Source organism: Corythoichthys intestinalis, chromosome 21 (assembly GCF_030265065.1).
Source record: "Corythoichthys intestinalis isolate RoL2023-P3 chromosome 21, ASM3026506v1, whole genome shotgun sequence".
Taxonomy (NCBI): domain Eukaryota; kingdom Metazoa; phylum Chordata; class Actinopteri; order Syngnathiformes; family Syngnathidae; genus Corythoichthys; species Corythoichthys intestinalis.
Window position 1 is genome coordinate 19,702,501 of NC_080415.1, and position 15,871 is coordinate 19,718,371.

The 15,871-nt window shown below is 38.9% G+C and overlaps 1 protein-coding gene across 2 annotated transcripts in view; it reads left to right on the plus strand.

The window, feature by feature from the left end:
* Positions 1–15,871, plus strand: part of cpxm2 (carboxypeptidase X (M14 family), member 2) — a 57,580-nt gene that overhangs the window by 13,575 nt on the left and 28,134 nt on the right. For both annotated transcript variants that reach the window (XM_057826794.1, XM_057826795.1), the window contains exons 3-7: positions 1–22; positions 565–704; positions 6,070–6,154; positions 8,059–8,209; positions 10,834–10,922. The exon at positions 1–22 is cut by the window's left edge and continues 88 nt beyond it. In XM_057826794.1, coding sequence (XP_057682777.1) covers positions 1–22; positions 565–704; positions 6,070–6,154; positions 8,059–8,209; positions 10,834–10,922 — 487 coding nt within the window. The remainder of the gene's footprint in view (positions 23–564; positions 705–6,069; positions 6,155–8,058; positions 8,210–10,833; positions 10,923–15,871) is intronic.

The following is a 15,871-nucleotide window of genomic DNA, read 5'->3' on the forward strand; positions in this document are numbered from 1 at the left end:
CAGGGGTCGTCTCAATATACAGGTGGAAATGTCAATATTGTGGATTTTAGACAAGAAACTTTAGATATTACTGCAAGTCAGGGCATTTGGGGGCCATAAGCAAAATAATGCAAAGGGGCCCATATTTTTGACCCACCATTTCGTCACAGTGTACTATGAAACCCATACATGCAATCCAACCCATACGTCCATATTTTGTATATTAATCAGATTTTGTTGCACTGCATACTTCAAACTTCTCATCCCAAATGATTGTCAGTACTTACAGTAGATAGAGCCATATCTTTTTCTGAAAGAGGAAAAAAAAGAAGTTAAGGAAGAACTTTTATCTTTTTAAGCTTGTAATCAAGTATCAAAACTCACAAAAGTCAAATAAAGCAAACTGTAGTAAACTAAATAGAATATAAATTACACAATTGCCAGATTGGGGGCCCCCTAGTGGTCAGGGGCCCTAAGCAGCTGCATAGTCTGCGTATAGGCTGGGCCGGCCCTGCAAGTTGCACGCACGCGGCCGAATTCGGCGTCCATCTGGACTAAAATCTCCAACGTGTGGCCCACCCGTAGGCCGGCCTTTACGAGGACGACCTCTACGACGGGGCCTGGTGCGCCGGCAGGGACGACCCGCTGCAGTGGCTGGAGGTGGACGCCAGGAGGCTGACCAAGTTCACGGGGGTCATCACACAAGGCCGCAGCTCCCTCTGGTCGTAAGTACGCACGCACGCCGAGTCGCAGATGGTCACGCGGCGAGGATGAAAATTTTCCGGCAGCGAGCACTCGCTTTGAAGGAGAAGACGCATCCGGTTACTTTTTAAATATTTTGAATTCCGTTTCATGATATTGCAAATAGAATTCTGTTTGGGGTTATGCAAGAGTGCCTAATGAAGTGGCCTTTCGAGTGTTTTATGTAGCAGGCAGCTGCAGAGTCTCTCGGCCGCCGGGCCTCTGCGTGCCATCGCTGCCGTGACACAGGCGCCAACAATCTAGCGGGAGATTTGTTAGATGATGCGGAACGTAGCCCCCTGCAATATCACAGCAAAGACAAACACATACTGTATATGTACAGTCGATACAACAGTTAATCACAATAGAGAAAATACGAGTGTAAACATTTGGGCTCATGGTATAGTTTGAAAATGATTAAATGTAGATGAGAGACAGGGAGGAAAAAGGTTTCTTATTGGTAAGAACACGTCATAGATTTTTTTTTTTTTTTACATATTATTTTTAATAATTACATGAAAATGGATTTTATGAGTGTATTTTACTGAAAAACTGAAATACTGCAATCTGTAATCAACAAAAACAAAATAAAACTATTTTAATTAGCCAATAATTGGGGATTAAAACAATTGATACAGTGAATAGAAAAAATATTTAACTCATTTCCTGCCATTGACATCGATGTCCAAATCAATTAAACTGGAAGGAATGGCTTTGAATGCTTATGTTTCTGTGTCATTTTGCCCCTCTCCAGTCAAAACGAACTGGATGTCTAGATGTCTGCTCGGATGACGGATGACAGATATCTGCCGTCAATGGCACACAATGAGTTAAGTAGGAAGATAATTAAAAAAAAATGTTTTAAAATAATCATTTAAAAAAATAATAGCGTACAAATTGAATTTATGCACACATTTGCATATTTTACTCAAATTATTATTATTATTACGGGCTGAAGACCTGTCAATTCACCACTCAAGTAAAAGTTATTTTCCTTCTTGTGGACACAAACTATGAAGTCGTACTCTTCCGTTATTCGTGAACCGATCGTCTTGAAACTTGCCAACTATGTAGCATGAACCAGTACCTATTGATCCTGGGAGCCGGATTTTTACTTTTTTGTATTAGGGCTGATTAAATGTATCAGAATAAACAATTGATTAATTAATTGAAATAAACCAAGCACGTTTGTGATACAGCACACTACAGGCTGAAGGTTGTGCATGCATGCAACTCATAACCAGGCAAGTATAAAACTGCAATTAATTAAAAATGAATACCCCGCTGGCCAAACGTATTGGCACCCCTGCAATTCTGTCAGATAATGCTCAATTTCTCCCAGAAAATGATTGCAATTACAAATGCTTTGGTAGTAATATCTTCGTTTATTTTGCTTGCAATGAAAAAACACAAAAGAGAATGGGAAAAAAATTAAATCGTGATCATTTTACACGAAACTCAAAAATTGGGCCGGACAAAAGTATTGGCAACCTTTGTAAAATCATTGATGCTTCTCTAATTTGAGTAATTAACAGCACCTGTTACTTACCTGTGGCACATAACAGGTGGTGGCAATAACTAAATCACACTTGCAGCCAGTTAAAATGGATTAAAGATGACCCAATTTCTGTCCTGTGTCCTCATGTGTACCACATTGAGAATGGAGAAAAGAAAGAAGACCAAAGAACTGTCTGAGGACTTGAGAAGCAAAATTGTGAGGAAGCATGGGCAATCTCAAGGCTACAGTCCATCTCTAAAGACCTGAATGTTCCTGTGTCTACCGTGCGCAGTGTCATCAATAAGTATAAAGCCCATGGCACTGTGGCTAACCTCCCTAGATGTGGATGGAAAAGAAAACTTGACGAGAGATTCCAACGAAAGATTGTTCGGATGGTGGATAAAGAATCTCGACTAACATCCAAACGAGTTCAAGCTGTCCTGCAGTCCGAGGGTACAACAGTGTCAACCCATACTATCCGTCAGCATCTGAATTAAAAGGGACTCTATGGTACGATACCCAGGAAGACCCCACTTCTGACCCAGAGACATAAAAAATCCAGGCTGGAGTTTGCCAAAACTTACCTGAGAAAGCCGAAAACGTTTTGGAAGATTCGTCTCGGGTCAGATGAGACAAAAGTAGAGCTTTTTGGAAAAAGGCATCAACATAGAGTTGACAGGGGGGAAACAAACGAGGCCTTCACAGAAAAGATCACGGTCCCCACAGTCAAACATGGCGGAGGTTCCCTGATGTTTTGGGATTGGTTAGCTGCCTCTGGCACTGGACTGCTTGACCGTTTGGCATTATGAAGTTTGAAGACTGATAACAATTTTGCAGCATAATGCAGGGCCCAGTGTGGGAAAGCTTGGTCTATCTCACTATCTCAGAGGTCATGGGTCTTCCAGCAGAACAATGACCCAAAACACACTTCAAAAAGCACTAGAAAATGGTTTGAGACAAAGCACTGGAGACTTCTAAAGCGGCCAGCAATTAGTCCAGACCTGATCTGATAGAACACCTTTGGAGAGATCTGAAAAAATGGCAGTTTGGAGAAGGCACCCTTAAAATTTCAGAGATCAGGAGCAGTTTGCCAAAGAAAAATGGTCTAGATTTCCAGCAGAGCATTGTAAGAAACTTATTGATGGATACCGGAAGTGGTTGTTCGCAGTTATTTTTGTCTAAAGGTTGGGCTACCAAGTATTAGGCTAAGGGCGCCAATACTTTTGTCCGGCCCATTTTTGGACTTTTGTGTAAAATGATAATGATTTAATTCTATTTCGTGTTTTTGCATTACAAGCAAAATAAATGAAGTTATTACTACCAAAGCATTTGTAATTGCAATCATTTTCTGGGAGAAATTGAGCATTATCTGACAGAATTGCAAGGGTGCCAATACTTTTGGCCAGCACTGTATATAAATGGATACATTTCTATGCATTTTAGGAGTTTTGGGGATGTCCATTTTTCTCGTCGCCTGTATGGCTTTGGGTGTCGGGGGGGCGTCCCTTATTTGTATTTCTTACTTTTGAAACAGGTCTCAAATTACTGAGTCATTTCTTTCAGTAAAAGACAATATAAGTAAAGTAGACGAAGTGAGCTGACCAGGGTTTGTTGCTTGGGTCCAGCGCCCTTTCTCTTGGTAGCAGTTGCTGCTGTTGTAGCCTCAAACTCTTTGTGTTTGTTCACCTTTCATCTTCAAATGTTTTATCAGGTTCGAGGTATTGAAACTGACCGATTTAACTCCACCCCTCGAAACATTCAGGCCGCAAATCTTGCATGCAGCCATTATACTCGACGAAGATTATAAAATGAAATATATCCAAACTGCTGACATTTTCCTCTCGTAGTTTGTTTTTCCTTCATGTGAAAAAGCTGCCCCAGCATTGGTTAAGAGCGGCTATTGGCCCGCTCTCATTGGTCTGGAGCAGGCCAATAGCAATAGCTGCTTGGCATGCAAAGTGGTCATGTGTCATCACTAGTGTTGGGAATAATGCCGTTATAAATAACGCCATTACATAGCGGCGTTATTTTTTTCAGTAACGGGGTAATCTAACTAATTATTTTTTCCGCCGTTACAACGCCGTTACCGTTACTGACGGTTCAAAGCGGTGCGTTACTTACTTTGAATAAATTGAAGAAACTACCAGCCATAGTGAGTGTACTCTGCTCTGTTTGTTTGTCATCCAAGGATTGGGGTGCGTTCAGGTTCATGGCAAAGAAAATAGTAAACACACATAGCCTACCTTTGAAGAACGATGGAAATGCCGTTTGATACGGTCATAATGTGCAGGTCCTGCACCCATCCGCAGCAAAACTGTTCGTAGCTTTGTAGCGATTTGTATATTTCGGAATTGCTGATGAGTTTAGTAACGTACACCAAACAATAAATACAGCAGAATGCCCATTTCGCGTAATTGCGGAAGCCCGTCGACATCTTTACTCCATTTTTTTTCGGCTTGCTTGTAAGGGTCAACATTGTTCACATCAAGTTTGATCACATATCTGTTCTTCGCTTTAGTAACGAGTGTGTCTCTTTATCGAACTGGCAAGTTAAAGTTTAATGTCCCGCGAACCAGACCTGCTTCCTGACGTAAATGCTCAAGCCTAATAGCGCACGTACTTCAGAGCCGGTTGTTTATATGTGAATTGTCTCGCCCTATGTTTGAAATGTGTATTTGTTGATAATAAAGGTTGTTTAAAAAAAAAAAAAAATTTCAGAGCCAGTGTTTTCACACACAAACCGGAACAGCGCGTCCGGCAAACACACACACGCAAAACAGATGCAGAGGGATATGATGGCAGAGCAAATTTGTCCTTTACGAGGTGGAGATATAAACACTATTTTAAATTGGTCGAAATTAAAGGAAAGAACGTGCATGTAAAGTGTAATTTATGTTCCGGAGCAAAGCTTTTGTCGACATCTGTGGTAAGCAATTAAAATCTGTTTAAGTGTAGGATAAATCTGTTGCTGGTGAGGTGCAACAAATATTGCAAGGTTCTATAACACAACTACCTGTCTGTTCTTCTCTATTCAACTGACTCGAATACTGCTCAGAAGATTTCTAATTCTTTGACATACGACAACTTTTTTTTTTAAGTAACGGAGATAGTTACTTTCCCTGGTAACTAGTTACTTTTACTATAGAGTAATTCAGTTACTAACTCAGTTACTTTTTGGAAGAAGTAGTAAGTAACTATAACTAATTACTTTTTTCAGTAACGTGCCCAACACTGGTCATCACCCAACAGGGAGTGTAGTGAGCGTCAGGAGAAAAAAAGGCTGGTTAGTGGTATCGGCGCCTTCTTTGTTGGTACTCGCCAATACCACCATTTCGGGCCAGATCGACTCCCACCCCCGCCGATACTGGCATCGGTGCATCTTTACTTTTGATGATATAAATATTTGGCATGTTAAGGAAAAGATTTAAAATTTACTTTGTGGTGGTTTGAAATCATCGACTTTTTGAGACAGTCTATTTATTTATTTTTTAAATTGGATGGTATTTGTGTGCTGTAGTTGCACCATCCAAGCTGGGTCCACAAATGCACCGATGCCTGAGACAGAATCTCTCCGCAATTAGCTCCTCGCTCCGTGTAGACGGCCCAGCTTGCCGGCCTTTTCTCCACGGCGGCGCCTTAATTAGGCAAACCAGGAATTCCTCCGAGGCGGGACTAGGCGCGCGCTGATGTCTTTATTAGGGAGCGTTGGAATTTCTGCCAACTCTCACATGTTCACTACGGCATTCCGAAGTATGAAGGCCATCGTTGACCTACTTTATTCTTGCATTTCATATCTCTTTGCTCTAAATTTGGGACAACTTTCAAGTATTGTGTTTGGTGTTGTCGAACAGGAGCGACTGGGTGACCTCTTACAAGGTGATGGTGAGCAACGACAGCCACACATGGGTTACAGTGAAGAACGGATCTGAGGATATGGTGAGGAAGATATTTAGTTAATGTTTCCTGCGATTGATGAAGCTTGACGCGCAACCTGTTTTGACTGGGAGGGCTGGAAGCAAGTCTTCACTCCCTCTGTCTCCCTGCTTTTTGTCGGTCAGGCAGAGAGTGGGCTGGAGTTGGTTATTAAAGTTAACGATGATTGACAGACAGTTAAGTTTTGATCTTGCCTGAGATGTATACATCGACATTGTTTAACTCGTTAAACAGTTGCTGTGGCAACTTAGTGTGTGTAAGTGAGCAGCTTGAGTGGACTCACTCAATGAAGCATTTAATAAAGACAAGTATTTTTTTCAACTTTTTTTCATTGGATTGGGCATCTACATTTTTTCTTGTTTAAAAATAATTCGGTGGGACATTAACATGCTTAAAAATTATAATTATTCCATTCAAAGTGCTTAAAAACCTTATATTAAATATGTATAATAAAAGTTTGTTTTATTATACTTTGAGAAAAAAAGTGAAAAAACATGTCTTATATGTATCTCTACCAATGTTAAATCTGAATAAATACATTAAACGCTACTTTGCGGTTTTTCACTTCTGATCCACATTAACCGCGAAAAACGAGGTATCACTGAATGGTCGGTGTCGATGGTGTTTTTTCAGCCTCTCAAAACCGAATAATCAATTATTTTTAAATCTTAATTTCATTTATTTAATAGCTATATAAAAAAAAAATTTAAAAAAAGGAACAGAGTATAAACGGTCTGTTCATTTTTTTGTTTTTGTTTTTTCTGTTTTTAGTTTTAAAAAAGGAAAAAAACTGAGAATCTCTTTTTTTGTTGGTTTGTTTATTTTTGATTTTTATAATAAAAAAATAAAATTAATTTAGAATTTGAAAAAAAAACATTAACAGGAAAAATGTCTTTCTAAATGTATTTTTGGTCTTAAAAACAGCGTATATTGTCTTTTTTTATTTCTTTTATTTAAAAAAAATGCTGATTATTTTATTTCAATTTAAAAAAGGGAAATAGTAAAGTATTTTTAAAGATATATTTTAATTTAAAAAAGGGGGGAAATCAGTTTTTTTTTATTTATTGTATTTCATTTATATAATATTTATGATTTATTTACATTTTCAATTAAAAAAAACAAACAAATAGGGGTAAAACCAGTAAATATTCTTTTATAATGTATTTTAATTTTCTTCAAGTATTCTTTTTATCTTTCTAATCTAAAAAAAAATGCTTATTCATTTATTTTCATTTTTGACAAAAACGAAACTTCAAAGTAAATATGCCCTGAGTTCTGTATTCCTCGATCTTTCATACATACATACTACACAAATATTATTCAAATTCTATTTTAATCATATACATTGTCAATGCACATTACAGTATTTACGTTCATGTCCATACAAAAATGACATGGGGGCCAAATCTGGCCCCCGAGCCACGAGTTGGACACCTGCGTTCCAGACACACAAAACCTCATCAATGACTCTGTTATTTAGCATTGATCCTATAAATGTGATTAACAGTCTATTCCGTGCTCTAATGAGGTTGCATCTCGGTGGTAGTCGTTTAGCCTCGGCTACAACCTGCCGCCTCGCCTCCATTTGTCTCTCCAAATGCCAAAAGGTGTGACAAGCGTGGGCTTTAAAAACTTGAGTACAATAAACTCCCCAAAGTTTAACGACATTCATAGAGGACTCTGAAAGCTACCACTACAGTACTTTTCCTTTAATGAGCTTTCCTGGAGTACAACTGCCTTTGATGGATTATGCTCTGTGCATATCTCCTTGGAAGTTTCTCAGTGAAAAAAAAATGTTCGCTCACTACTTTGTGACTTGACTAGTAATGTCCCATATACCTGATTTTTTTTAGCAGTGAATATTTCCTGACTTAACTATTTTTTGTTTTGTTTTTTTGCCTCAGTAGATTTTCAGAGGAAACCGGGAAAAGGAGATTCCAGTGCGTAATATCTTTCCCGCTCCGTTGGTGGCCCGTTACATTCGAATCAATCCTCAGTCGTGGTTTAGCAGCGGCAGCATCTGCATGAGGGCGGAGATTCTCGGATGTCCTTTGCCAGGTGAGTTGCTATAGAACCTCAAAAGGGTCAAAATTAAATACAATCCCTGACATAAGTCTTGTCGCTTATCCATTTTGTGGAAACATTTGCTAATAACCTGACTTTAAATTATTCAATTGGTTTCAGAAATAGCTCATATGAAAGCTAAGACCCTCCTAAATGATATTGAATGTACAAAAATATATTTGTTCCACTGAAAAAAGATTGATCATTTAATGAAGACATAAAGGTCAAATTTTGGCGAGACAAAAGTTTTGTCGCCTACAGAAATTAGTATGAAAATTGAACAAAAAATGTACTTCAAATACAAAAATATGTTAGATAACATAAGGGAATTAAGTAGTGGTGCCGTGAGATCCAAATTTAATATTTAGTATGACAGTCATCAGGAAAATCAAAGAAAGCAGTCTTGCATGCGACCCAGAGTTCATCAACATTCTTGGGTTTCGTCTTCCATGCTTCATCTTTCATCCTGTTCATGTCTGGTGACTGGGCTGGCCAGTCCTGGAGGATCGTGATCATCTTTGCCTTGAGGAACTTTGAGGTAGAGATTGAAGTATGCGATGGAGCACCATTCTGCTGCAGAATTTGTCCCTTTTTATGGTTAGGGACGTAAGAGGCAGCTAAGATTTGTTGACTTCCATTCTCCATGTCAAAAAGCTCAACAGGACAGGTTAAAAAAAAAAAAAACACACACACACGAAGCACTCCAAATAGAGGATAATATCTAGACCAGGGGTCCCCAACGACCGGGCCGCGGACCGGTAACGGTCCGTGGCGCATTTGATACCGGGCCGTGCAGAAATAATAAATAATTTATTAATGACTGCATTCTGGGGGATAGACTTTGGCCAGACACACCAATATCCCTGTCTACTCTTGATATACAACTACAGGATAGAAGGTCGTCATAGAAATGCATTGATTGGACTGTTAGCAGTACATCTTGTTTTGTATATCTATGTGCGCTTGGCCTCAATAATAACGTATGACGTAGGTCCTCGCCCATCACATTTGTTCCCAGAAATAATTAGCCCCACACTAGAATGACTGATAAACGGACGTCTTTGGACAGATTTTTACGGGGAAAAGGGAACCTGACGAGCCAGAAGATGAGCCTACAACCTCGAAGAAAAGAAAATCTATGCTACTTCCCAATCACTAAAGACCCACGAACTGCGAAGGAGTGGATTTGTGACCTGTATGTGAATAAACTGAGTGAATCGAACATGTATGTGCAACAGGAATATCAGCTTGTAGAGATCGCAAATCACGGCGACCTTAAACGTACATTTGCGACAACAACTCTACCGAGGTTCTGGATTAAAGTCATTTCGGAATATTCTGACATCGCTAGGAGAACACTGAAAACTGTGCTACAATTTCCAACATCGTATCTTTTTGAAGCGGGCTTCTCTCACTCTCCCATCTCGGGAACATCTCGTCTCAACGTAACAAGTTCAGGCCTCCCACTGAATCAGCGGGTGAGTTGTATTTTCCCTACACTTAACACGACAGGGCTAAAAACAAATGTTATTTCATATTAGCTGTATTTTTCTGCCACACATTGCCAATGTTCTGACAAATTTGGCATGCGCGTAACGTTAAAAATGACTGCGAATGCAGCGATTCCAAAGTACACACTACAAACTTTTTTAAAGAAGAGAATATTAACTTACGTGTGCCATGTTAGCGGCACACAACAACTGCACGCAGCTCTCTCACTTAACGACTTCGCCGTGTTGTTAAGCATTAATTTATGCCATTTTCGTGTTGCACATGTATTTTTTATGATGTAAATAGTTTTTTAGCACCGTTGGATAACATTGAGAGTCCAACTGAATATAAAAGAGGGCTTTTTCACCGCCACAAAAGCTTTGGGAGGAAAATTTTATAAGGGTGCAAAATTTGACAACACCGGTCCGTGAAAAAAAGACCCAAATCACACCGGTCCGTGGTGCTAAAAAGGTTGAGGACCCCTGATCTAGACAACTATGATTGCTACAAAACAAGGCTGACGTGATCAACATGGGTAGTAAGACATTTCTGCACAAGACAAGGGAAACTCAGGTAATATATACACATCAGGTAATGGAGAACAGGTGGAAACAATAGGCGATTAGACGACATGAGAAAATGCAAGTACACAGACACGAGGAGGGTGAAGCCTTCAAAATAAAACAGGAAAAGACATGACATGACACAAAGCGCTGATACAAATTGTGTCAATGGATCATTCATTTTCTTTAAACAAACTAAACAACAACATCGAATAAGGAGGCAGACTGTAATGAATCTGTTTTCTTTATCAAACAGTTGTTCACATTCCTCGTGACTGCGCCCCCTGTCAGTTCGCGCCCATATGCAGCACCTTCTCTGCTCAACGTGTAGTGGCGCCCCTGCTAACAGTTCATTGAGGCTACCAAATGCAAACGACCAGGCTCAACGAGCCAGCCAATCACTTTACTGAGTCCGACTTATGTACTTGATTAACAGAAGACAACTCATTGTGCTGAAAAACGACATGATGACATTATGAAACGACATTTGCTGGTTCCATAAATCTCATCTTCGACTTGTTTCTGGGCAGGTTTCAAGGATTATTCTGTTTTTTTACTCCACAGATCCGAATAATTATTATCATCGCCGCAATGAGGTTATAACAACCGACGAGTTGGACTTCATGCTTCACAGTTACAAAGAAATGCGGCAGGTGAGTCATTTCATTAGGTACGCCCGCCAATGTACTGTAACATCTGAGGTGAAGTTTTATTTCATATCTATCAAAAAGCATTATTTTTCCTGGAAAAAAAAACAAAAAAAAAACGTATTAGTTATTGGATGCCATTGACATCACTGATTGTCCATTTAAAATTAAGGACCGGCAGGGATCATTTACATATCGTCAAATCATTACTTACTGTAAGTGTGTCAGTCAATCATGGCAATCAAAATCTTAAATTTCTAATCACGTCAAAACAATTTTTCTATTTACTTATATACACTTGCTTATATACTGTACTCGAATATAAAATATGTATTATAGTGCTGCAACGATTAATCGATTAACTCAAGTATTTGATTAGAAAAAAATATTCGAATTAAATTTTATTGCTTCGAGTATTCGTTTAATTAAAGTGGCGTTGTAATGGTTTATTATGAAAGTGTTTGTACTTAGTTTTATTGATTAGGGTGGATACACTGCCCTCTGTTTTTGTTTGAGGTAATGTTTTTTTTGCATTCATAATTTAGTTTATATGTATATTTAGCTGTTTTTTGCGGGAGTACTGTGGGGCAAATACTAAGTATTTAGTCAACCACCAATTGTGCAAGTTATCCTACTTGAAAAGATTAGAGAGGCCTGTAATTGTCAACATGGGTAAACCTCAACCATGAGAGACAGAATGTGGAAAAAAAAACAGAAAATCACATTGTTTGATTTTTAAAGAATTTATTTCCAAATTAGAGTGGAAAATAAGTATTTGGTCACTTACAAACAAGCAAGATTTCTGGCTGTCAAAGAGGTCTAACTTGTTCTAACAAGGTCTAATGAGGTCTAACGAGGCTCCACTCGTTACCTGTATTAATGGCACCTGTTTTAACTCATTATCAGTATAAAAGACACCTGTCCACAACCTCAGTCAGTCACACTCCAAACTCCACTATGGCCAAGACCAAAGAGCTGTCGAAGGACACCAGAGACAACATTGTAGACCTGCACCAGGCTGGGAAGACTGAATCTGCAATAGGTAAAATGCTTGGTGGAAAGAAATCAATCGTGGGAACAATTATTAGAAAATGGAAGACAAACAAGACCACTGATAATCTCCCTCTATCTGGGGATCCATGCAAGATCTCACCCTGTGGCGTCAAAATGAGAACGGTGAGCAAAAATCCCAGAATGAGAATAGTGAATGACCTACAGAGAGCTAGGACCACAGTAACAAAGGCTACTATCAGTAACACAATGCGCCACCAGGGACTCAAAGCCTGCACTGACTTGGAGAATGTGTTCTGGTCAGATGAAACCAAAATAGAACTTTTTGGTAGAAACACAGGTTCTTGTGTTTGGAGGAGAAAGAATACTGAATTGCATCCAAAGAACACCATACCCACTGTGAAGCATGGGGGTGGAAAAATCATGCTTTGGAGCTGTTTTTCTGCAAAGGGACCATGACAACTGATCTGTGTAAAGGAAAGAATGAATGGGGCCATGTATCGAGAGATTTTGAGTGAAAATCTTCCAGAGGGCATTGAAGATGAGATGTGGCTGGGTCTTTCAGCATGACAATGATCCCAAACACACAGCCATGGCAACAAAGGAGTGGCTTCGTAAGAAGCATTTCAAGGTCCTGGAGTGGCCTAGCCAGTCTCCAGAGCTCAACCGCATAGAAAATCTGTGGAGGGAGTTGAAAGTCCGTGTTGCCCAACAACAGCCCCGAAACATCACTGCTCTAGAGGAGATCTGCATGGAGGAATGGGCGAAAATACCAGCAACAGTGTGTGAAAAGCTTGTGAAGAGTTACCGAAAACGTTTGGCCTCCGTTATTGCCAACAAAGAGTACATAAAAAAGTATTGAGATGAACTTTTGGTATTGACCAAATACTTATTTTCCGCCATGATTTTCAAATAAATTCTTTAAAAATCAAACAATGTGATTTTCTGGGTTTTTTTTCACATTCTGTCTCTCATGGTTGAGGTTTACCCATGTTGTCAATTACAGGCTTCTCTAATAATTTCAAATGGGAGAACTTGCGACTTGCGCAATTAGTGGTTGACTAAATACTTATTTGCCCCACTGTATGTGTCTGAACCATTTGTTAAGAGATTTGTTTTAAAAAAAAATTTTTTTTAAGCATTTTATGGGATTTAAACTAGCGGACTTTTGCTATGTAAGTTAGCCAATTGTTCTTTTGTTGTACATGGATCCTATTTTTTTTTTTTTTTTTAATACCGTTTGAGGCTCTGCTCAAGTATTTTAATTTTTCATGTTCCTTATCCGATTACTCGATTATTCCAACTAAATAGTTCGATTAATCGACTTCTAAAATAATCGATAGCTGCAGCCCTAATGTATTATATATTTAAAAAAATAATACATCAACTTAATTAAAATCTCATTTTTTAAATGCAACACAGGGTTTGAATTACCATGTCACCAAGCAACAGCAGCTACAAACCAAGCCTCATACCGACCACGTCTGCTGTTGGTACGGCGGTGCGAAGAATTCGTTTACTATGCGAAGTTCAAAGGGTTTTGGGGACATTAGGCCCTAGCCGAATTCGTTACCCTAAACTTCACTAGACACAGGGGTATTGCGGACACAGGGGCGTGCCTAAACATAACTAGATTGTAATCGCTGCTATTTTAGGAAGTCATTTAATGTTGTTAATCAACCATTAAATTGCTCCCTTTATTGCATTATTGCTTTATCTCTCTTCTGTCTACTTCGACAGTGAAAGTGTTTAAAATGTTTCAGCATTTAAAGATAGATTAAAGTCAAGATTTTGCCAATTTAGGAGAATTTTAGATTAAAAAGTTACTCACCTTTGGTGAGAGTCTCTCTGAGAAGGATCTACAGTCCCTGACAAAAGTCTGGTCTCTTATCCATTTTGTAGAAACAATTGCTAATAACCTGACTTTTAATTATTCAGCTGGTTTCAGAAATGGCTCATATTAAAGCTAAGACCCTCCCAAATGATGTTGAATATACAAAAATATATTTGTTTCACTGAAAAAAGATGTATCATTTAATGAAGACATAAAGGTCAAATTTTGGCAAGACAAAAAAATTGTTGCCTACAGAAAGTAGTGTGAAAATTGAACAAAAAATGTATTTCAAATACAAAAATATGTTATATAACATAAGCGAATTAAGTAGTGGTGCTGTGAGATCCAAATTTAATATTTTGTATGACTTCCGTGGGCTTGAAGGACTGCATTCATGCGGTTCGGCAAGGATTCATACAATTTATTTATGAAGTCATGAGGAACATCAAAGAAAGCAGTCTTGCATGCTACCCAGAGTTCATCAACATTCTTGGGTTTCGTCTTCCATGCTTCCTCTTTCATCCTACCCCAGACATGCTCAATGATGTTCATGTCTGGTGACTGGGCTGGCCAGTCCTGGAGGATCTTGATCTTCTTTGCCTTGAGCAACTTTGAGGTAGAGATTAAAGTACGCGATGGAGCACCATCCTGCTGCAGAATTTGTCCCTTTTTATGGTTAGGAATGTAAGAGGCAGCTAAGATTTGTTGTCTTGTCATTTAGAGTGTTCAATCAGCCTGCCATGCATGTTTTTGGGATGTGGGAGTAAACCGGAGTTCCCGGAGAAAACCCACGCAGGCACGGGGAGAACATGCAAACTCCACACAGGAAGGCCAAAGCCCAATATTGAACCCTCAGAACTGCGAGGCGGACGTGCTAACCACTCAGCCCCCGTGCCGCCGGACAAGGAACATAAAAAATTAAAATACCTGAGCTAAAAAAAATTAATCAATTGGGATCTATGTACAAAAAAAGAACAATTGGCTAATTTACATAGCAAAAGTCCGCTAGCTTAAATGCTATAAAATGCTAACTTTTTTTTTTTTTTTTTTTTTTTACAATAGTCTTAACAAATGGTTCAGACACATATTCCCACAAAAACGGCTAAATATACCTATAAACTAAAATACGAATGCATTTTGCGCAAACAAAAACTTAGCTTAAGTTGGTCTTAACAGGAAGCAGCTGGATTCAGCCATGTGAAATGAGGCAAACAAACCATTACAACGTCACTTTAATTAAACGAATACTCGAAGCGGCAAAATTTAATTCGAATCTTTTTTTCTAATCGAATACTCGAGTTAATCGATTAATCGTTGCAGCACTAATGTTAATATAATTTGTGTTCAAATATTGTAATTTAAATTTGCTAATATAATCCAGACATTTATTCTGGAAGTTTTCAAAATGTTTCTTTTGTAGATTTTGAAAACCAAGGTTTGAATCGAAAGGTGTATCACCTTTACCAATACACTTGAAAGTTAATATAAGTCAATACAGATTTATTTTGCATTGATCATTTAGCCTATCAATTAATTCGGTTCATATTGGTGGGAAATGTAGCCCTGACCCCCGTTCACCCCGTTTGTTTGGTTTTATAAATGTCCCATCTCCAGCAAAAAGTGTACATGCAGGTTATGGTGTTATATCGTCCCTATCAATGTTGAGACCAAACCTATGCCTTTGCTGGTCATAAAGATGAAGTCTGCAGAATGAAAAGTGACAAAAGCGGAGATTTTATTCTGCCAATTTGTTGCCGAACACAATTTGCCCGCAACTATTGCTGATCACTTCTCAGAATTAGCAAAAGAAATGTTCCCTGATGTCAAGTTCAAAAATATCAAAAATAGACCCTTAGGTAGACATTTGTAAAATTACCCAAAAATAAGGAGAGAAGACACTCAGTTTTCTTGGCCAAGGCGAGCAAAAGAGTGACCAGACAGAGAAATGCTAGATTACGCTGTATGGTCGCCAAAATTGATCTAAAGGAAAACCCTCCTTGCTATTTTTATTTAAGGGTTTGTCCTAACACAAAAGGGTGCCGCCCTGAGGGAGGGGGGAACCAAGCTGGAGACACCCATGTGATTTTGGTTGGATATGTGTGAGCATGTA